At 45.5% G+C, this 24,033-nt stretch overlaps 1 protein-coding gene across 1 annotated transcript; it reads right to left on the bottom strand.

The window, feature by feature from the left end:
- Positions 1-739: 739 nt before the first annotated feature.
- LOC308316181 (leucine-rich repeat neuronal protein 1) lies at positions 740-22,798 on the bottom strand (the record flags this gene model as incomplete). The annotated part of the gene is made up of 13 exons (XM_080764615.1): positions 740-1,020; positions 2,627-2,960; positions 3,441-3,584; positions 4,216-4,400; positions 5,667-5,796; positions 6,460-6,889; positions 9,652-9,774; positions 10,452-10,574; positions 11,751-11,993; positions 12,404-12,588; positions 20,650-20,751; positions 21,094-21,242; positions 22,714-22,798. The coding sequence occupies 13 exons, from the start codon at positions 22,796-22,798 to the stop codon at positions 740-742; spliced, it is 2,514 nt and encodes an 837-aa protein (XP_080620741.1).
- Between the last annotated feature and the right edge of the window lie 1,235 nt (positions 22,799-24,033).

The raw sequence follows: 24,033 nt of genomic DNA, 5'->3' as shown, positions 1-24,033 counted from the left end.
TCTGAAAGAAAAATATCCTCTATCACACAAAGACTTGGCCGTCCCTCGCATAGTAACTCTGAGGACCCCCTGTTGAAGACCCCCTGGTAACTCTGAGGACTCCCTGTTGAAGACCCCCTGGTCGGGTTCATCCCCCTTTAGGGTCATCAATGAAGCTCTAAATGACACTCCCACTAAAGCTGATGTGAAAGCCAAAACATATACATGGTCCTCAATCAAAGCCACAGAAGAAGAAAACAGAGATAACGTAACACCAACAGTGGGCTTGGAGCGGAGTCACTTCACATTGTGTCCATTGTGAACAAAACAAAACAAGTGACGTCTTGACCATAATATCACTACAAAGTGTGCTTGAGAGACGTTAGACAAAGAGGGAAGGAAGTGAGATTATACTTTCAGTCTATATAAAATATGGTGTATTTTGAGTGTGTGACGTTGTGGACACCACGTGGATGGGAAAGAGTAACGGAAAAGACCCTGTCCACCTGTCCGTCTGACAACCGTCCATCCAGCAGTCCTTCCATCCAACCGTTGGTTCCAAGGAGGACTCCATGCTTTTCACGTTTAGTCTGAAAGATGTCCATCCATCCATCCATCCATCGGTCAGAAAAACCTCAAATGTTCTTCACTAAATCAGGAAGTCAGAGAAGTGTCCCTCCACCCGGTCTGCCCTTGCATCGTTCCACTCCCTCCATCCCTCCACCCGGTCGGCCCTTGCATCCGTCCCTCGGTCCTCAGTCTACCACATGTAGGTCTTGGAGGTGTCGATCTGGCCCCCCGCGCCCCCCCCTCCGCTCCGGGCCTCTTCCTCCCTCCTCTCCTCCTCGTCCTCCTCGTCCTCCTCCTCCCGGTTCTCATCCTTATCCTTCTCCCACAGCGTGATGAGGGGCGGGTACAGCTCGTTCAGGGGGATGGACGTGGCGTGCTGGACGTACGTCTTCAGGGAGTGTCCCTTGCCGGGGACGCGGCGTCCCATGAACACCAGCAGCAGAGACATGAGGGACAGAGCGAACATGGAGCCTGCATGGGGGACGGACACATGGACATAATGGACATATGGACACATTAACACTTAGCCTGGGGGACGGACACATGGACATAATTGAGGGCAGTAACTGCCTGTCATAATTTGCCCCCCCCTGTATTGGACAGTATTAAGAAGTTGATATAACTTTTGTATTCATCTTATAAGGCCCTAGCTGTCCTTCAAGTGTTTTTTGACTGGGTGACAGACACATGGACATATGTACACATTAACACCCTCCAAATAATCATATTTGGACTGGGGACTCCGGGTCTGGGGAGCTCCCAAAATAATCATATATGAAACTATAGGGACCCCCCAAAATAATCATAAATTAACTGGGGACCTCCCAAAATAATCATATATGAAACTAGGGACCCCCCAAAATAATCATAAATTAACTGGGGACCTCCCAAAATAATCATATATGAAACTAGGGACCTCCCAAAATAATCATAAATGAACTGGGGACCTCCCACCCTGATAAGCTCTTGGAATTGTATAGAGTTGAAACATTACATTTGATTTTACTCGGTTCCACAGATAGATATTGTGAAAAAAGACTATTTTGATTCAATTCCATTTCGGTGAAATAAATACAAGTAATCACAATATAACTTAAAACCAGGATATACATTAAAAAGTGAAACACCTTTTATAATGTGGTCCTGCAAAACGGACAAAATATGCAACATGAACAAAAGAACACATTGCACACATGAACTATTGCAACTTTCCTTTGATTATTCATGTTTTATTTCTTCGTTATTTGTTTACTAGTATTGCTGCCACAGTGTCTGAGGAACAAGAACAATTGTACTCTTAAGCACTCAAACAAGATGTAACAGATACATCTTGATCTTGATGATATCACAATATATCAAATTGTGGCCATCGGAAGATTCTGGACATTTCCTGATGCTGTGTCTGTGTAATCATTGATGTGACCTGCAGTCATGGCCTGTCAAAACCAGCGCTATTAAGTAACTAACTACATTACTCAAGTACTGTACTTAGGTACAATTTGAGGTATTCTTTACTTTACTGGAGCATTTCCAAGTTTCAGTTTTTCAGCATTATTATTCTACGGACCCCCATTTAATGGCATTTCTATCTCTGGGACCCCCAATTTATATTGTAAAATCAATGTTAATTTAACTCTGAGAGTGTACAAATGGAAGCAAATGGAGCTGTCAGGGTCAATTTGGTTCCATTTGTACACTCTCAGTTACAGACCCATAAGGGTCCATTTGGTTCCTACTGTAACTATCATTTAGCTGGGGACCCCCTGGAACTCCCTCAAGGACCCCTTTGGGAACCACTGTCTTAGATGGTAACAAAAAAGGTTAACCCATTTTGGTCGATAAAATAAAAAAATAAAAAAATCTGAAAAACCTATGTTTCTATGTCAGTGGTGCTCAACCTTTTTCATGTCAAGGACACTCAGAATTATCTCTATTGGGCCACGGACCCCCATCTCAAAATATGTAGTTCCAGGGACCAGGTTCCAGCTTGTAGATCTGCTATTTTTCAACAGCTAAAGCATAACATAATGCTTAAAACACCAAAAGCGTTTCCCGCAAATGTACACATTTCACTCACCCATGACGGCCGCCAGCGCCACACGCCGGCTGCTGACGTGCTGAGACGCCACCACCTGGACGGAGAACCCAGAGTCCTTGGTGGTGAAGTTCAGACAGGAGGAGGTGTGGAAGGACGGAGGAGAGGGGGAGGAGAACGCAGAGGAGGGGGAGGGGGACGGGGAGGAGGAGGAGGAGGAGGGGCGAGGGGGAGCAGGAGGAGGAGGAGGAGGTGGAGGAGAGGAGGAGGAGGAGGAGGAGGAGGAGAGAGGGGAGGAGGAGACCGTCAGACAGACTTGGTACTGGGTGGAGGGAAGGAGGTGCGTCAGGTTGTACTCCTGGACGTCCACCGGCACCTGAGAGAGAGGGAGAGAGAGAGAGAGAGACAGAGAGAGAGAGAGAGAGAGAGAGAGAGAGAGAGAGAGACGTGATTATTCAGTTGTTGGGAGTCACTAGCATGTCTGAAGTAAAATCTGCTAAATTAGCATGTGCTTAAGTTTTAGAATATAGAATTTTTTTCAGATGTCAAAAATGTCTGAGATGATAGAATGGTGATGGATGATGATGGTCATGGAAGGGGAACCTTCTGAAAGCTTCATGGGCCAAAGATAATCAACTTCAAAATAATAAAAAAATTGTCAAAATGACCTCTCAGACATGCTAGTGTTAACTCAACTGCTGCATGGTTGTTGTCTAATTCCTGACTCTCAGAAGAGCAGACGATTTAACTGAGAGAGGGATGGATGGATGGATGGATGGATGGATTGATTGATGGATGGATGGATGGATGGATGGATGGATTGATTGATTGATTGATTGATGGATTGATTGGTAACCTTGGCGGTGTAGCTGATCTGAGGGTTGTCTATGTGCACCGTGGCGCTGGTCCAGCGTGGCAGAGGGACGGGCAGGTCTCCAGACGAAGCCTCCCTGCTGGGATACAACCTCCACTCCAACACCACAGACTGGGCATGGACCACCTGTAAGAACACCATCACACTCTATCACCACCGTCTTGACACACCACACAGGGAGAACAACATTACTAAGGTGTAGCCTGCGGAAACCGTTGCGGCTCGAGAATCCACCATTCCTGAATAAAGTGCCTGTGCTGGGAATCTGGTGCAACGCACAGTGGCTGGACCTGGTGAGAGCAGGAGGGGCCCGGACAGGAGTCAACCCACAAAGCCTAGTGACTAGGCGTGTGGAAGGACTAGGCCCTAGTCCTTCCACACGCCAGAATGGTACCTCCCAGTCCCGGCAGAGTATAGTTCAGGAGGAACGGATTGTGTGGCCCTGGTTTTTCCCTAATGGGACTGATCGAGGGTAGCTACTGGGACGTAAGTCTGGACTTGATCACCCCGGCTGAGACCCCGATGACCTCAGGATACATCACTGAGGATACGTCCCAGGTGCATCCATGCGAAGTATTTTTGTTTTACAATCTATCACCACCTGACACCATACATGGATCGCTTCACTTAGGCTACTAGGGCTGCAAGCATTGCGATTATTCAATCCATATTTTTGTGATTAAATGTTTTTGTTATAAAAATGGATTATTTAACTGTTGCACCTCTTATTAAAACACAATAGCAGCAGTCTGTATACCTTGGCCAGGACCACCAGCGAGCCCCCTGCCGGGCTGGAGGAGTTCCCCAGCCACGGCTCCTCTCGGCTGGGATCGTCTCGCTGCCTGCTCCCCTGGTCGGACAACACGCCCTGGTGGTCAACAGACACAGACACACTCCTGGTGTCAGCTCCTTCTGCGTTCCACGCTACACATGTATACAGACCTGGAGAGAGGGAGGGAGATACATGTACTTAATTGACCTGAGATCAGATTTTAAAAATATCTTCTACATCCTGACAGTTTTCCATTCTGACCTGAGATCAGATTCTAAAAATGTCTTCTACGTCAGTCGCTATTCGATTTTTCAAAAATAGCAGATATACAAGCTCGTAGCGCGCCACTCGGTGGCGCGCTACGAGCTTGAGCTATGAGCTCTGCTATTTTTCAATAGCTAAAGCATAACATAGTGCTAACACCAAAATGGGTTAAATACTAGTAGAACTAACACCACTAACTAAATACTCTTTGTATTGCTATCCTGGTACATGCATTAGTACCAGGCCCAGGCTTGTAGATAAGGATGTGTATACATTTGTGTACATTTGTGTACATTTGTGTACATTTGTATACATTTGTAAAGCTGTGAAATGGGACCTTATGCATAACGTGTACTTTCCCTTTTATAAGTAGCCTGTATTTCGATGGCAATACTTTTAGTAATTTTGAATACTGAACTTGTAGACTATTTCTACAACAGGGTATTGATACTTTTACTTGAGTAAAACACGGAAGTCGTTCTTCCATCCCTGATGAAAGGACGTCAGAGATTGATTTCAGTATTATTATGTTATATTCCAGGTGAGGTACCGTACCTGATTGGTTTCAGTATTATTATGTTATATTCCAGGTACCAGGTGAGGTACCATACCAGGTGAGGTACCATACCTGATTGGTTTCAGTATTATTATGTTATATTCCAGGTGAGGTACCATACCAGGTGAGGTACCATACCAGGTGAGGTACCGTACCTGATTGGTTTCAGTATTATTATGTTATATTCCAGGTGAGGTACCATACCAGGTGAGGTACCATACCAGGTGAGGTACCATACCTGATTGGTTTCAGTATTATTATGTTATATTCCAGGTGAGGTACCATACCAGGTGAGGTACCATACCTGATTGGTTTCAGTATTATTATGTTATATTCCAGGTGAGGTACCATACCAGGTGAGGTACCATACCAGGTGAGGTACCATACCTGATTGGTTTCAGTATTATTATGTTATATTCCAGGTGAGGTACCATACCAGGTGAGGTACCGTACCTGATTGGTTTCAGTATTATTATGTTATATTCCAGGTGAGGTACCAGGTGAGGTACCATACCAGGTGAGGTACCATACCGGGTGAGGTACCATACCAGGTGAGGTAACATACCAGGTGAGGTACCGTACCAGGTGAGGTAACATACCAGGTGAGGTACCGTACCTGCGTCTGTCGGCTCCACACGTTCAATAATCAGCGCTCCCGGTTCAGACACGCGCTGCTTCCTCCTGTTCATGGTTAAGCCGCGCCCGTGCTCCGATATGATTGGTGCTGCCACGGCCTCTGACGTCACCTGACGGTTGAGAAAAGGGAAAGAAGATGATGTTTTAGCCGTAGCCAGACCGACCTGACGGGCACGGCCGTTTTCTCTGTCGGCCAGCGTCTTTTCCGGGTGTTTATAGACAGCTGGTGGACGGAAATTAAGCTCCACCCACGCGGCTGACTGCCGGGAATCTGGCCGTCGCGGCATTCAGCCGTGTGGGTGGAGCTACTTTTCCATCCACCAACTGTCTAAAAACCCAGAAAAGGCTGTTCGGCTCAGGTCTGGAAACGCTGTTTCCATTGCTTGACACCGAAGAACAAAGACAAAGCCTATTAGCCTCGAAGTCTGTGTGTTTCCGGCATGGGCAGAGCAGTTTTACTAGTTTTACCTGTAAAAACTAGTAAATTGTTTATAATAATGTCAACAATGACACTATATAGTTTATTGACCGGGGTCCTCCAGGGGTCTATACTTGGTCCCTTACCCCTTATCCCTAAACTTATTTGCCATTTTTTTTACTATTTTAAAACATTTTAAAATAGTACAAATAGCCGATCTACAAGCTAACAACGTGTCGATGTAGATTGGCTATAGTTGAACTATTTTTTAATTTTCACTAAAATAGTGAAAAATGGTAAATAAGTTTAGGGATAAGGGGTAAGGGGTAAGGGGCACACCTCCAGGCCCACCCACCTTGTCTCCCGTGGGGGTGACCCAATAGAACTGGGGGGCGGGGTCGGCATCCGCCCAACACTCCAGCGTGATTGGCCGGCCCGCCGTGACGTTCATCGCCGGCGGGAACGAATAGGAGGAGATCCTCGGCAGGCAGCTGTTGGCCCCGGTCCCGCCCCCGTCGGCGGCCCCCCAGCCAATGGACACCACCTCCTGCAGCTCCCGGCCAATCAGGTTGGCCGGAGAGGAGCAGAGGGTGATGGGCGACTCCAGGAGCTTGATGCTGGACTGGTTGCCCAGGTGAGGGCCCCAGGTGGCCAGGCAGTCACAGCGCAGCGGGTTGGAGTGGAGAGACAGCTCCTCCAGGGAGGACAGGGAGGAGAGGAGGGAGGAGGAGAGGAGGCTCAGCTGGTTGTTGTGGAGGAGCAGGATACGGATGGACGACATGTCACTGAGGAGGAGGAGGAGGAGAGAGGGGGGGGGGGAGGGAGAGAGAGAGAGAGAGAGAGTGTTACATAGAGCTGGGACTCGATTAAAAAAATGTATCTAATTAATCAGAGGCTTTGTAGTTAATTAATCTAGATTAATCACATTTTAATCGCATATCAATATTCAACCTGAGAACAGCGAGAAACCATTTTTTTAAATGTTTTTTGGTATCCCAGTGAATCAATGAATATAGTGACTACAGGATACCACTCATTTTCAACATTTTACTGTCATTAATATACCTGTTGTGGAAATAATAATAAAAAGTCACCCCATTCTGTGTTGCCTAGAACTGGAGGTCTGGAAAAAAATTAGTAACAGTAACAAGTACATCTCAGTGACATCACAAAGCTTACTTCACATTGTTACTGTTTTTTGTCAGACCTCCAGTTCTAGGCAACACAAAATGGGGTGACTTTTTATTATTTCCAGTTTTCAGTACTACTGAAAAAAAAGGTGCGATTAATTTTTCTGTAGTTAATTAATCTAAATCAATCGCAATTAGTCCCGGCCCTATTACAAATATAAAGACATTGATTAGAGCATCAAGCCCAACACACACCGTCTGTGAACGCCGCGCGTCAAAACAGCCGCCTCCGTGAACGTGCGCTGGTGCGCGTTCACGCCTTGCCTGACTCTCCGATAACGCCGCTGTTCTATTTTCCAGGCGTTGCCGGTCAGCCTCCACCCACAGGACGCGCCGCGTCCTGTGGGTGTTTGCTGTGCGGCTATGACGCGCGGCAACACTGTGCCGTGAACAGGTGGTGTGTGTGTTGGGCTTCACTCTTCCCTAAAATGTAAGACAAACCTGCACTTTTTTGGCAGGACAATAATGTGTGGCACCTGAGGGCCAGCCAGTGGACAGAAGAGCCAAGCACATCTGGCTAAACCAAAGTCACTAACTGCTGCATGTCACTGTTATCATTGTCTTATTGTTTGTTATTCACTCGTTTTCATTATTACTATATTGCTATACCCCTAGACATACAAAATATATATATATATAAATATATTTTTTATCGTAACCCATTTTTCACCCCTGTGTCAATCATCTAATGTGATCCTGGGCTCTACACACCCTCCACCAACCTAGTCCCCATATATGGGGGACAAGGGGAGAGCAACGGACTTGAACTCATGCTTCCTTCATGCCTGAGTGTCTAAGTTGCTCCTTTACACCTGACAGGGGGGAGTTTCCCTGGTTGGACGTAGCACGTGGAAGGAACCTTTATACCTTTATCTCATGTACAACGCGCTGATATTCTTTTTGCACTAATGTCTAATATCACTGACAAAAGTCTCAATACTAGAAACGGGTTCGGGTTAGGCTAAAAACGTTTTTACGAAGTAGTGAACATATAGCTGATCTACAAACTCACACCACGGCACGTTGTTACAGAGGAGAGCAGAGTGCGTAGTGCGTAGGCATCTACTGTAGGCATAGAGTATCAGAACATTGGCTGGCAGGGTTATACTGTAAATGTAGTTTAATCCCACGCAGGTCCGATGCCATGCAGGGTGAAGAGAAGTGACTGACCTTTCATGAAATAATATATATATTTCTTTCACTATGCAATAGTCTCAGAGAGGCTAAATACAACACGATGCTATATCTGGACCAGTGTGTGGGAGAGGAGAGCTCTTTAGCGTTGCATAAGTGGAAAACGTGCAATGTGTGAATGTGCTCATCGCCACTGGAGAATACAAAGACTACATGGTTACTATACCGTACATTAAGGTTGGGTCTATAATGCGTTATTTATTTATTATTGTTGTTATTATTATTATTATTATTCCCGTATAGCTCTTCTGTCTGTGGATCTCTGCTTTAATGTGTGGAGAATGGGGACAGAAGTTATATTTACCAAAAGCAATCAGGAAAACCTGTCAGTGCACGAAGCCATAGAGCGTAAGTGTGACGTAATTTCACATCCAACACGTTTCCCCCCCATTTTGAATTCCCAGACTCTTTTTTTAATTGCGTCAAAGAACTGTGGTCCAAAAATAAACAAATGATCCCGGCGGTTTCACTCATATGGATATTAGATACCTGGGTGCTGATTCGATTCATAATTATATTGTGATTGATTTGATTTTGTGATCAGTCATTCTGACATGAAAAAATGTATATATATATTGATTCTAAACTTTAAACGACTGCGAGAAAACGCTAAAGTTACTGCCGACATTATCGGATCACAATGCTTACAGTATGAGATGGATTTTAATCTTATCTTACAGTATACAGTATGAGATGGATTTTAATCTTATCTTACAGTATACAGTATGAGATGGATTTTAATCTTATCTTACAGTATACAGTATGAGATGGATTTTAAGATGAGCCAATGTTATTCTCCAAAGAGAAATTATTACTTCCGCAAACCAGGGGATGAGCGAGTGACGTCAGGCCTATTGGCTACTCGGAGACAGAAAGGCGTTACCTGAAGGCACTGGGGTCGATGTAGGACAGTTTGGGGTTACCTGAAGGCACTGGGGTCGATGTAGGACAGTTTGGGGTTACCTGAAGGCACTGGGGTCGATGTAGGACAGTTTGGGGTTACCTGAAGGCACTGGGGTCGATGTAGGACAGTTTGGGGTTACCTGAAGGCACTGGGGTCGATGTAGGACAGTTTGGGGTTACCTGAAGGCACTGGGGTCGATGTAGGACAGTTTGGGGTTACCTGAAGGCACTGGGGTCGATGTAGGACAGTTTGGGGTTACCTGAAGGCACTGGGGTCGATGTAGGACAGTTTGGGGTTGTTGTACAGCTCTAGTTTGGCCAGCTCAGGGAGGTTCTGGAACGCTCCTCTCTCCAGGATCAATAACTCCTCCATGTTGTTCAGGCTGCAACAAATACACACAAATCACAGCCATTGATTATGTGATCCATCATTCAGTCAGCTGGGCTGACTCTCTCTCACCCTCAGACACTTGGAGTGACAGGTGCAACGTCAACGGCCTAATTACTAATTGATCAACTGATTGATCGATAGCCGATTCAAGCACACGCACGCACACACGCACACACACACACACACACACACACACACACACACACACACACACACACACACGCACACACACACACACACACACACACACACACACACACACACACACACACACAAGGCTGAGAGACAGAGAGACACACACAGTTTTCTGTAAGCGTTCCATCTTCAAGTTCTGCACTGTTAACAGAGTGTTCGACAGTTTTTTTAATTCAGACAGTGTGGTTCCATTTGTACACTCTCTGAGTTACTGACCTATAACCATGACTCCACACAAACAGACACACATTCTAACCATTTATTTATGTCCACACAAAGCAGATGCATACAAGGACACAAATATTATAGGTGAAGTAGAGATACAATTACACAATCATGGCATGTGTTTTCATGGTACAACGCGCGCACACACACACACACACACACACACACACAACACACACACACACACACACACACACACACACACACACACACACACACACACACACACACACACACACACACACACACCTGAGTTCTTCTAGGTGCAGCAGGTTCTGGAAGTCTCCCTGTTGGATCCGACTGATGGGGTTGCGGTTCAGATCCAAGAACTTGAGGTTAGGAATGACGCTCAGAGCGTCCCGTGGAATGGACCTGATGGACAACATTAACCCAATCAGCTGTCAGCTTTACTGCTGCCCACACGTCACACACTTCCTCTCTGGTCCAGACTTCTTACCCCATTCTGACCTGAGATCAGATTCTAAAAATGTCTTCTACATCCTGACAGCTTTCTGAAAAAGCTATGTTTCTATGTCAGTCGTTCTTCGGCAGGCAATTTGGAGCAGGTGCGATGATGACAGAGAGTATACAATGTGAAAGGAGGGACATCCGCACACTGCCACTTGCTGGTTCAGAGCATTTTATTGAGCAACGTTTCGGTCTTGCGACCTTCCTCAGGCCTGAGGAAGGTCGCATTATGTTAAGCATAACATAATGCTTACACCAAAAGGGGTTCCCGCCCAAAATGGGCTAACAGACAGTGGTGTACAGGGGGTGGAAACATTGTTGGTCAAATGTTTGGGCCTGTCACAATTATTACATAATCGCATCGAAAAACCTCTGTTCACAATGGTCATAATCATTTCCATGTTGAAAATGTTCATATATTTTCAAACATTAATCTCAATGATTTGAGCGACAATCAATCGTCAAGTAAAATGTCATAATTGTTGACAGGCCTTCAAATGTCCCAAAGCTTCAACAGACCTGGAGACATTTGGCCTTAAAGGTGGAATTTGAGAGAACATTTTAAAACCAACGGTTAGGACTTTCTTACTTGGTAGAAAAGCTGTCAAGATAGCAAACGACCTCCTCTCATCCACTCTGCAAGGAGTTCGAACTACTTCCCTCTGGTAGACGGTACAAAGTACCAAAAGCTAAATTTTTTTAAAATTCCTTCATCCCAAATGCCATTAAGGCACTAAATGAACCATGTCTCGCTAGATTTGTTGTTTTTCCAATGTATTTTGCCATGAGAAAATAATTGTGTAAGTGTTGTTGCTGTTGTTGTAACTGTTTGTTTTTGTGTTGTTGAGACCGAAGACAAATTTCCACACGTGGATAATAAATTAAACTAACTAACTAAATGGTGCGATGGTTGTCCCAAACATTAGTTTTGAGCTGCATCGACGGCTATACGAAAGTGTTGTGGTTTGAAATGCACCTCTGTGAACATGCGTGGCAACGCCTGCCCCATGCACCAACTCCCAACATGTGACATGGGGAGAGTGACGTCAAGTCAAGTAAAGAAGCATACATTTTGCTAACCTGAGTTTGTTGTCGTAAAAGGACAGACTCTCCAGGTAGTCCAGACCCAGGAAGGCTCCGGCAGGGACTTCGTTCAGACCCATCCCGGCCAGAACCAAGCTGTGGAGGCGCGACAGCGGCAGGAAGTTCTTCTCCTCCAGACCCAGGATGGGGTTCTCTCCGATCATCAGGATCTCCAGAGAGGGCAGGGACTCGAACCAGCGGCTGTCGATGGCCACCAGACGGTTGGAGTTCAGATGGAGCCTGCATGGCGGAGGGGAGGAGAGGATAAGGCGACCGCTCACACTATTGAGACGGCCGTCTTATCAGAATGTTATCAAAGACGGAGCGGTAGAACAGGTCCAATTCATTTTTAATGAGAGTCACGTGGTTTGAAGAGACAAAGGAGAGAGAAGAGAAGAGAAGAGAAGAGAAGAGAAGAGAAGAGAAGAGAAGAGAAGAGAAGAGAAGAGAAGAGAAGAGAAGAGAAGAGAAGAGAAGAGAAGAGAAGAGAAGAGAAGAGAAGAGAAGAGAAGAGGCCTGGGGTGTAGGGGTGTAGCCTACAGCTACATACAGTACCTGAGCAGGTTGCTGAGGCCGCTGAAGGCCTGCGGGGAGATGGTGGTGATGTGGTTGTGGTTCATGTACAGTAGAGTCTACTGTATATACAGTACCTGAGCAGGTTGGTGAGGCCGCTGAAGGCCTGCGGGGAGATGGTGGTGATGTGGTTGTGGTTCATGTACAGCTCCTCCAGGCTGGACAGGTTCCTCACACAGAAGTCCTCCAGCTCCTCCACCTGGTTCTCCTCCAGATACAGAGTCACCAGCTGACTGAGAGAGCCCAGACCCATGGACCCAACCTTATGGAGAGAGAGAGAGAGAGGCAGAGAGAGAGGGAGAGAGAGAGAGAGAGGGGGAGAGAGAGGGGGAGAGAGAGAGAGAGGGAGAGAGAGAGAGGCAGAGAGACAGAGAGAGAGAGGGAGAGAGAGAGAAAGAGAGAACTAGCGTATGATGGCCAAATTTAAGACTAGATGTAAGAGCCAAAGTGGTTATAATGAGTAATTCTTATTTTTCTTGTATTTCTTTATTGCATTTATGTTTAATGTTCTTCAGCTCTCTATGCTTAGACATAACCTTTGGCAGTTGGTAAAGAGCGCCCCCTAAAGTTTGATTTAATGTTTATGATGCGCAGCTAGGAGGGGAATTAGGCTTGGTTAATGGTTACGCAACATGAGGAAAAGAGGGATTTGAGACGCTAGTCTGACCCGTGGAACTCTACAGTTTTGACCGCAATTATCGGGTGTTTTCTCTTGTTTTTTGGAACCTTTACAATCAGACAACATTTCAAAGGACAATTCTGTGTTTGTGCAAGCAAAGGACTTTATTTTTATTTTCGTTTTTTGTGCATTTCCTGTACTGCAACATTCTTCACTAAACTCCATTGCCAACATCTTCGCTGCTTCATGGTTGTCTGTGAGTACTGTGGTCCAGTTTCTGCCTGTGGATTTACAAATACAGTGTCCCCCACCTGTGCATTACGTGTCATCTCAAACCTGTGTCAAACTGGCGAACGTGGCTATCAGAAATCTTGGAACATTATATTTTTGGAAACAAATGCCACTACATTAGTCAAAACTATTTCCACATGATTGGAAAACTCTAGAAAGTGCCTTCTGAGCAACATATGCACCCAGCAGCATGTCTGAAACCGTTTTTGTGGAACTTGTGACTGTTTAATTGAAGATAATATTCGATTTTGTGGAAAACTGTCATAAGTAGCTCGGTTTAACGTAAAGCTGGTGACGTCATTATGGAAGGCGAAAGCACGATGCATTCAGAGCAGCAAGATGATGCAGCGGTCGACCCTGGCCACAAGAGGGAACCAAAACCTACCCCTAAGGCTCTAGAAGACAAACTGCACAGGCTCATATATGCAAGGAGAGCCAAGCTCAGAGCATTTACTGCAAAGGAGAAGGAAATTGAAATGTTCATGGAACATGACTACAATGTGGAGGAAATTGAAGATGTACATTTAATAAACCTACAACAAATCCTTGAAGGTTTCATTGAAGCAAACAAAGCCGTGGTGCCTTTCATTATTCAGGAAGAGCAAGATGCAGACCAAGAACAATGGTTTCAACCGAAATTAGACTATTTTCATGACTTTATCAAGAAGACAAATGAACGGATAGTGGAAGCCAAACAAAGACGGCTTACAACGGCACAGAAATATGACGAAGAAGTGACTCCCATGGACAGTGTCTCTGTGGTCTCTGAGGTGCCCACATTAAAACGCAAAACGGGCAAATCCAGTACTGTCAGTGGTTCTTCCCGGCACAGCGGTGCTTCAGCAGCTTCCTCAGCTCGTTTTAGGGAAGAAGCCAACAGGGCAGCACTAATTGCAGAGGCAGCTGCCATACAGAAACAACAAGAATTGGAGTTGCAACAAGCACAACTAAATGCTAAAATGGCACAGTTGCAAATGGAAACTGCTATTGCAGTGTCCACTGCAAAAATCAAGGTTTATTCAGAGTTTGAATCCCCACAGCATAACATGCAACGACAGGTGAAGCCTGAAGAGGGTGCTACTTCTGCTCCTGCGCAGCTGCAAAGAAACACAGGCTTATTGCTAAGACAGGTGAAGCCTGAAGAGGGTGCTACTTCGGCTCCTAATCACCTGCAAAGGCAGATGGGCTCATTGCCACTCGCCGCCGATGTCAGACGCAAGACGACGGGCTCAGTACCACAGTACATACCTGGCTTTGCTGATGTCAGGTCTGTGAGATATCAGGATCCGCCACCAAGGCAGGAGTACGCCTATGGTGAGCAGCAACACGATGATGGAATGGGAAACATAGTTAAAGTGATGCAGAGGCAGAACGACATCACGGAGATGCTTGCAAGGCAACAACAGATTTCTCACCTTCCTCAAGTGAGCATCCCAGTGTTCCATGGCGACCCGCTCCAGTACAGATCTTTTATGAGAGCGTTTGAACACGCAATTGAATCAAAGACACAGAACGATGCAGACAAGCTCTACTACCTAGAACAATATACTCTGGGAGAGCCGAGAGATCTCATCAGGAGCTGCCAACATATGACATCTACGCGCGGTTTCAAAGAAGCAATGAAGCTACTCACCGAACATTATGGAAACGAGTTAAAGATCGCCACTGCTTACATGGAGAAGGCATTCCAGTGGCCTTCAATAAAGTCAGAAGATGGCAAATCACTGCACTCTTTCTCGCTGTTTCTTGTGTCATGTCGCAATGCTATGGAGGATATTGAATACATGGATGAGATGGACAACCCTGCTAACATGAGAGCCATCATCTCAAAGCTCCCTTACAAACTCCGTGAGAGATGGAGAGGTGCCGCTTTCGACCTCCAAGAGAGAGGACGGGGACGAGCCAAGTTTTCGGACTTAGTCAGGTTCATTGACAGGCAGGCTAAAGTCATCATGGACCCGCTCTTCGGGAATATTGCAGACGCTGGACCTGCTGCGGAAAGAAGAGACAAAAACACAGCACCAGCGAAAGGTTTCAATAAAGGTGAAACTAAAAGGAGTAGCTTTGCTACAAACGTCTCAAGTGAAGAACAAGCACAGCGCCCTCCTAAGACAAAGAATGACACTACCCCTTTCAATGTGGCTCTTGTCGAGCCTTGCCTATTCTGTGGAAAGAGCCATGCTTTGGAGGTCTGTCACTCCTTCCGTGACAAACCACACAACGACAAAGTTGAGTTTTTGAAAAGGTCTGGACTCTGTTTTGGATGTTTAGTTAAGGGACACCGAAGTTCAGAGTGTACAAAGAAGGCAAGCTGCCAAGTGTGCTCTGGGAAACACCCCAGTCTGCTCCATATATCCAAGCCAGCACAAAGTTTCAGTGAGAACGCTGACAATGGAGAGAGAGAACAAACCACCTCAAGATCTGTTGTGTCTGTACATGAAGAAACCAGTGCGTACACTGAGGCCGGTAATGGAGATGGAATCCTCGCTATAGTGCCTGTCCGTGTCAAATCCAAGAAAAGTCCGAAGTCAGTGGAGACTTATGCCTTTATGGACCCGGGCAGCACAGGTACGTTTTGCACCGAAGACTTAGCCAGGCAGCTGAACCTTACTGGCAGAAAGACAGAGATTATTCTGCAAACCATGAATCTAAAAGGGAGCATTGACAGCCATGTGCTCTCTGATATGGAAGTGAGCAGTCTAGAAGAAAACAACTTCATAGACCTGCCTAAAGTGTTCACACAGAAGGAGATACCAGTGAGCAGACAGAACATTCCTTTGCAGAGGGATGTAGACAGATGGCCGTACTTGAGAGAGGTGAAACTGCCATACATTGATGCCAAGGTGGGACTCATGATTGGGACCAATGCCCACAAGGCAATGGAGCCGTGGAGAGTAATAAACAGTCAGGGCAACGGACCGTACGCTGTCAAGACAGCCCTTGGCTGGGTCATAAATGGGCCACTCAAAGAACACAAGGATGCCAATTCAGAAAGTGATGAACGGCAACGGTTCACTGTTAATCGGATCTCCCTGCAGAGCATCGAAGAGTTAACCATACAACAATACAACCATGACTTTCCTGAGAGGAACTGTGATGACAAGGTGGAGATGTCTTTGGAGGACCATCAGTTTATGGACAAGATGACAAGCTCTGTTCATCAGGTTGATGGGCACTACTATCTCAACTTACCTGTGAAGAGTCAAAGTCTCACCTTGCCAAACAATCGGAGCGTTGCCGTGCAGCGTGCAGTCAACTTGAAGAGGAAACTCAGCAAAAATCCTGAATTTCACGAGGAATACACAACCTTCGTGAACAACATGCTCGACAAAGGTCATGCAGTTCGGGTACGTGAGGACGAACACAGTCGTCGAGATGGCAGAACTTGGTATATTCCCCACCATGGGGTATACCACCCTAAGAAGAAGAAGTTGCGAGTTGTGTTCGACTGCGCTGCTTCCTTTCAAGGTACTTCACTGAACGACATACTACTCCAAGGTCCAGACCTAACAAATTCACTTGTGGGAGTGTTGTTGAGATTTCGACAGGAAGATGTTGCAGTCATGGCTGATGTCGAAGCAATGTACTACCAAGTCAGGGTACCTGACGAAGATACGGACCTCATGCGCTTTCTGTGGTGGCCTCAGGGATGCCTCACAGAGAACCTGGTGGAATACAAGATGGTGGTACATATCTTTGGTGCAAAGTCATCGCCCAGCTGTGCAACGTTTGCACTTAGAAAGACAGCCAAGGACAACAGAAGCAACTCATCGACCGAGACAGTGGACACTGTTCTCAGAAATTTCTACGTGGATGACTGTTTAAAGTCTGTTCCAAGTGAAGAGGAAGCAGTTGTTCTGGTTCAAGAGCTCACTGCGCTATGCGCTACAGGAGGGTTTCGCTTAACAAAGTGGGCCAGCAACAGCCGCTTGCTGATGTCCTCGATCCTCGAAGAGGAGAGGGCAAAGGATTTCAAGAACCTGGACTTGAGTGAAGATGCACTGCCCGTGGAGAGGGCTCTTGGTGTACAATGGTGCACTGAAGACGACTCATTCAGGTTCACCGTCAATATTGCAGACAAGCCAATCTCAAGACGTGGAGTCCTCTCAGTCGTAAGTTCAATCTTCGACCCACTAGGCTTTCTGGCTCCACTCACCCTACCTGCAAAGATGCTCTTGCAACAAATGTGCAAAGACAAACTAGGATGGGACGAAGGTGTTCCAAAGGAACTTGCGCAGAAATGGCTAAAGTGGTTGAGAGACCTTCATCAGCTATCTGACTTCAGTGTGAGAAGATCTATCAAGCCTACTGGTTTTGGGTCCAACACTACAGCCCAACTACACCACTTTTCTGACGCAAGCGAACATGGATATGGGACGGTGTCTTACCTGCGGCTTGTTGACGAAGACGGTCAGTCACAATGCGCTTTCTTAATGGGAAAGTCTAGGGTGGCACCTCTAAAGCAGACCACTATTCCACGCATGGAACTGACAGCAGCCGTCGTAGCTGTAAAAGTGGACAAAATGATGAAAAAGGAATTTCAACTTGATTTGCTGGACTCAGTCTTCTGGACCGACAGTACCACAGTGCTAAGGTATCTTGCAAGTGAAACAAGTCGTTTCAAGACCTTTGTCGCTAACAGAGTTGCTGTCATCAGGGATAACACAAGATCAACACAGTGGAGGTATGTCAACTCCTCACTGAATCCAGCAGACTGTGCGTCACGTGGACAAACAGCAGAGACCTTCTTGAAGAACCACAGTTGGATCTGTGGACCATCTTACTTTCAGACACCAGAGGAACAGTGGCCTGAATACCCTGATCTGCAACAGGTCAAGCCTGATGACATTGAACTGAGGAAATCAGTCACAGTGAATGTGAACCTAACTCACACAGCGGAAAGTCCTGTGAGCAAACTGATTCTACACTACTCCAAGTGGTTTCGACTGAAGAAGGCCGTTGCATGGCTGCTCAAGCTCAAACAGATCCTTCTGCAGCTCAGCAAAAAACGACAGGAGCTCAGAAATACTATGACTCAGACTATCACCAACGCTACAAAGCTAAAGGATGCAGTTGAGCAGAGCATGTGTGACTACAAGAGAACACTGGAAAGAAAATCTCTCACTGTGAAGGACTTAGCAGATGCAGAAAAGGAAATTATCCTCTTCAGTCAACACCAAAGATTTTGCGAAGAGCTGTCTGCTCTGAAACAGGGAGACAGTGTCAAGAGAAGTAGTCCAACCTACAAATTGGATCCTATTCTGCAGGACGGCGTGCTCAGGGTTGGAGGCAGGCTCTGCAATTCTGCAATGCCGGAAGAGGCTATGCACCCCATAATTTTGTCTAAGGACATGCATATTGCTAATCTCATCCTGCAAGACATCCATGAGAGGATTGGGCACTCTGGCCGAAACTACATGCTTTCAGAACTAAGACAAAGTTACTGGATCCCCAAAGCGAACTCAGCAATAAGAAGACTCCTTACGAAGTGCGTTGTCTGTAGCAGACATCATGGAAAAGTTGGGGAACAAAAGATGTCCAACTTGCCTCCCGACAGAGTGCTGCCTGACCAACCGCCCTTCACAAACGTGGGGGTCGATTACTTCGGCCCTGTTGAGGTCAAAAGAGGGCGCAGCATTGTGAAAAGGTATGGCGTGCTCTTTACTTGCCTAACTATTAGAGCCGTTCATATTGAGGTTGCACACTCCCTGGACACGGACTCGTGCATAAACGCACTGCGCAGGTTTGTGTGCCGAAGAGGACAAGTGAAGATTTTACGATCGGACAACGGCACCAATTTCGTTGGTGCCGAGCGGGAGCTCCGCGAGTCCATACGGCAATGGAACCAAGCCAAGATCCAAGATACGCTTATGCAGAAAGGGATCCAATGGTCTTTCAACCCACCCAGTGGCTCTCACCATGGCGGAGTTTGGGAGAGGCAAATCCGCACTGTGAGAAAGGTCCTGCACTCTGTACTGAAGCAGCAGACGCTCGACGATGAATGCCTTCAGACAGTGTTATGTGAAGCTGAAGCCATCATTAACAGCAGGCCCATCACTACATCTTCAGAGGATCCCGGGGATCTGGAACCCCTGACACCCAATCACCTGTTGTTGATGAAGAAACAGCCATTGATGCCTGTAGGGCTGTTCCAAACGGCAGATCTGTATGCTCGCCGACGCTGGAGGCAGACTCAGTATATTGCTGATTTGTTCTGGAAGCGGTGGGCCAAAGAGTATCTGCCCCTTCTACAAGAACGCCAAAAATGGTCTCAAGTCAAGAGGAACCTGGCACCGGACGATGTTGTCCTGATCGTGGACGACACTGCCCCCCGTAACTCATGGACTATGGGCAGGGTTCTAAAGACTATTCCAGACAAGAACGGTCTGGTCCGCAGAGTCCTGATTAAGACGAAGACCAACACTTTGGAGAGGCCTATTGACAAGCTTTGCCTGCTCTGTGAAGCCGATGTTTAAGAAAAGGCCAAGATGGAAAGAGAAAGACATTGTTTAACAAGTATTTGATTGTTGAAATTGGCTCTTAATACGTTTTTTGTGTTTTGTAATTGATATGCTTCCTGCCTATTCAATTAGGGGCCGGTAATGTAAGAGCCAAAGTGGTTATAATGAGTAATTCTTATTTTTCTTGTATTTCTTTATTGCATTTATGTTTAATGTTCTTCAGCTCTCTATGCTTAGACATAACCTTTGGCAGTTGGTAAAGAGCGCCCCCTAAAGTTTGATTTAATGTTTCTGATGCGCAGCTAGGAGGGGAATTAGGCTTGGTTACGCAACATGAGGAAAAGAGGGATTTGAGACGCTAGTCTGACCCGTGGAACTCTACAGTTTTGACCGCAATTATCGGGTGTTTTCTCTTGTTTTTTGGAACCTTTACAATCAGACAACATTTCAAAGGACAATTCTGTGTTTGTGCAAGCAAAGGACTTTATTTTTATTTTCGTTTTTTGTGCATTTCCTGTACTGCAACATTCTTCACTAAACTCCATTGCCAACATCTTCGCTGCTTCATGGTTGTCTGTGAGTACTGTGGTCCAGTTTCTGCCTGTGGATTTACAAATACAGTGTCCCCCACCTGTGCATTACGTGTCATCTCAAACCTGTGTCAAACTGGCGAACGTGGCTATCAGAAATCTTGGAACATTATATTTTTGGAAACAAATGCCACTACACTAGATATATTGACAATTTCATCAAAAATTAAAAAACATTTCAGATGACTTTAAGATGACTAAAACTAAATGAAATTTTATTCAAAAGACTATGACTAAAACGAAATAAGAATGTACTGTCAAAATCAACACTGGAGACGGCGAATGCTACAAATGGCACTTGCTGTCACATGGGACCAGGACCACATGAGAAAAATATGTGTGTGTTCGTGCCTTATGTGTACCTGTTTGAAGTGGTTCTGTGACAGATCCAGCTCGGTCAGGTTATTCAGACTCAGGAGTTCAGTAGTGATGGATGAGATGTTGTTACTCTGCAGCAGAAGAACCTGCAACCCAAACCATCAATCAATCAATCAATCAATCAATCAATCAATCAATCAATCCATTTCATCTTCATGTATTTCTATGGACCAGCTATTAACCCATTTTGAACTGAGATCAGATTCTAAAAATGTCTTCTACATCCTGACAGTTTTCTGAAAAAGCTATGTTTCTACTGTATGTCAGTCGTTCTTCTATTTTTCTAAAATAGCAGACCTACAAGCTCGTAGCGCGCCACTCGGTGGCGCGCTATGAGTTTGTAGATCTGCTATTTTTCAATAGCTAAAGCATAACATAATGCTAACACCAAAAGGGGTTCCCTGTTGCTGCTGTATGTGTAGGCCTACCTGTGTGTCAGCGGAGACGTTCCTGGGTAGGATCTGCAGGTGCAGCTCGTTACAGTCCACGGTGCGCGCCTGATGGTACACAGACTGTGGCGTGTACCAGGGCCGCGTCTCGCACACACACAGAGCCGGACACAGCACGCCGGCGCCACCTATAGGCAGGAGGACAGCAGTGATTATTCATACACTGCACTCCACATCGTAATAATACAATATATACACAATACCATACACTAGTAAGAGACTAGTAAGAAAACGCTCTAAAAGATGAGTTTCCATTGCAGTCCCAAAGGTAAGGCAGGCAGGAGTCAGGACAAACTATAGGACAAAATGTGCTTCGTCCAATTATAACATTACATTAGTCACAAATTACAATAATGAGTAATGACTCTATCATATTCATTAGTCAATCCTTCAAACCCAGTCAAACAATTCTCAATAGAACATTTATTATATTAAAATACAATATAAGCACCACCATTAAAAAAAAACACAATATAAGCACACAATTGTCTCAGAGCAGACTCTAACCTATATAACCCATTCTGAACGGGAACCCATTTTGGCTTTAGCTATTTAAAAATAGCAGATCTACAAGCTCATAGCGCGCCACCGAGTGGCGCGCTACGAGCTTGTAGGTCTGCTATTTTTGAAAAATCGAAGAACGACTTGACATTTTTAGAATCTGATCTCGGGTCAGAATGGGTTAGTCAGACCAGTGTGTGTGTCCAGTGGAAACCTCGTATGAATCTGATCTCAGGTCAGAATGGGATAAACACGGTGACGAGGCCCAGCTGGGGCAGACCGAGGACCAGATGGAGGGATTATGTCTCCACGCTGCAGGTCAGGGAACGCCTGGGGATCCTCCCCGTTAGCTAGTGTGACCCGGGAGAGGATCCTCTGCTGGTTCAACCGCTATACGCCCCATTCATACACAGTTTTTTTTTGTGTTATCAAATGGTTTTTATTTAAGACAATAAAATCACAATAAGACACGTTAACATCATAAATGACTAAAGAAAACAAAACACATATAAACAACACAACAGCAAAAGCAAGAAACACAAAAACAAACAATCCCACCCACCCTCCCCCCCCGGAGACCAAAGATGCCACAAAATGTGTTGTGGGAAATATGAAGAGTCAAATGTCTTAATAGGCTATAGTATATGGTTCCATGCTAATCTGTCTGGTCGTGTCTGTGAGCAACGACACCTTGGCCTGAAAGCCTGTCTCAATCCAATCAAGTTGTATGTAAAAGCCTATGTCACACCTATTGTTGGTTAGGAGACCCTGCTGGGCCTGAATAGGTATCACTAGGTAGTTCCTGTCTCAGGAGGAGGGGCAATAGCCAAGACAGCGATTGTATTGGGGTATAAGAAAGGACCTAGACTAGAGGGAAGCTCGGGAGACTGGTGGGAGCAAGACCACGAGAGAGAGATGGAACTGAGGGAGAATGTGATGGATCCAGGCTAGGCCTGCTGGACTGAGAGATGTTGTTTGCTTGTTGCTGTTCTTCTGAATAAACTTCTAAGATATACATTCACCCGGATGGACATTATATTGATTTCCATAACAATTGTCAGTACTCTTACTACTGGTTACCGCTATGTTATAAGTTACCTTGACTGGGACCACCCACACTGGCACATAGTGATGATGTCATCAGGAAGAGCAGGAAGTAAAGGACGAGGACTACAGATCCCATGTTGCACTGTGTGTGGGAAGGTTTGACAGAGAGGAAGTGATGCGCTTGATTGTTGACAACGTCCTCTAAAGGTCGGGGAGAGGCGGAGTCATCTGCAGCTGGATGGACACACAGAAAGGAGAATAAAAAATCACACCCGTGTGAAGTGAGGGGCGCTAATACATTAAAGTCTAACTCATGTTGATTAGGTGATGTAAAACAAACGGTGCCAAAACAAACATTAAATTATCTTTGCTTTTATTTTTGTATAAGAGGCAAACTAATATTGTTTATGCTGTTTGCTTTGATTGAATAATTGATTGAACACGTACGCTGTAGCCTACTATGATTTGATTTCTAAATAAAGCGTTGATTATTGTGTATTAATCTAATTATAGTAAACTAATACTATTATACTAAAAAGGATAAAGATGAAGGGAAAAGAGACCTTTTTACAGTACAATAATGTTTCAAGTTTACAAATTATACACAATAATCAACACAAACACTTTATTTAGAACACAACCAAATGAAATATTACGGCGTACATGTTCAATCAATTATTCCAAGTTTGCCTCTTTCTCTCGTATCATAATTATACCGTACTTGTATGTTGTATTATTTCCCACCACACGGAGTAACCAATCGCATCAGACTATCCAGCATAGCTATATATCCACCTATCGGAGGACAGTCAAGACGGGCAGTGCCGGTAGGCCAATCAGAGGCAGGCGGGGCGTTACCATGCCTATGCTGGGATGCAAAATAGATTCACGCGTGCAGCAGAGCTAGTGTTTAGCCTGCAGGCTCAGCTGCCCATGGGAGAGAGAGAGAGAGAGAGAGAGAGAGAGAGAGAGAGAGAGAGAGAGAGAGAGAGGGAGAGAGAGAGAGAGAGAGAGAGAGAGAGAGATGGCCGGTGAAGTGAAGCATGTTTGTAATCTAAACTGTTTTCAGATAAAACATTTAGCGTGCTCATTAAGTATAAAATGCACGCCTACGTCTTTAAATGTATTTTAGGACCAGCATGAGGCCCTTTCTGTCAGATAGAAACCTTGTGCTAGTGTGTGTCTGTCCAAAACTGTTACTTTGAAGGAAATGACAAACAAATGCCTTAATTGTTCCAATGGATCCGCAATGTAGTTTGAAAAATCGAAGAACGACTGACATTTTTAGAATTTGATCTCAGGTCAGAATGGGTTAATCAGACCAGTGTGTGTCCAGTGGAAACCTCGTATGAATCTGATCTCAGGTCAGAA

The sequence above is a fragment of the Protomyctophum bolini genome, assembly GCF_963924005.1.
Source record: "Protomyctophum bolini genome assembly, chromosome: 5".
Lineage (NCBI taxonomy): Eukaryota > Metazoa > Chordata > Actinopteri > Myctophiformes > Myctophidae > Protomyctophum > Protomyctophum bolini.
The sequence above is the reverse complement of the archived record's forward strand: the minus strand, read 5'-3'. Positions and strand labels throughout refer to the sequence as shown.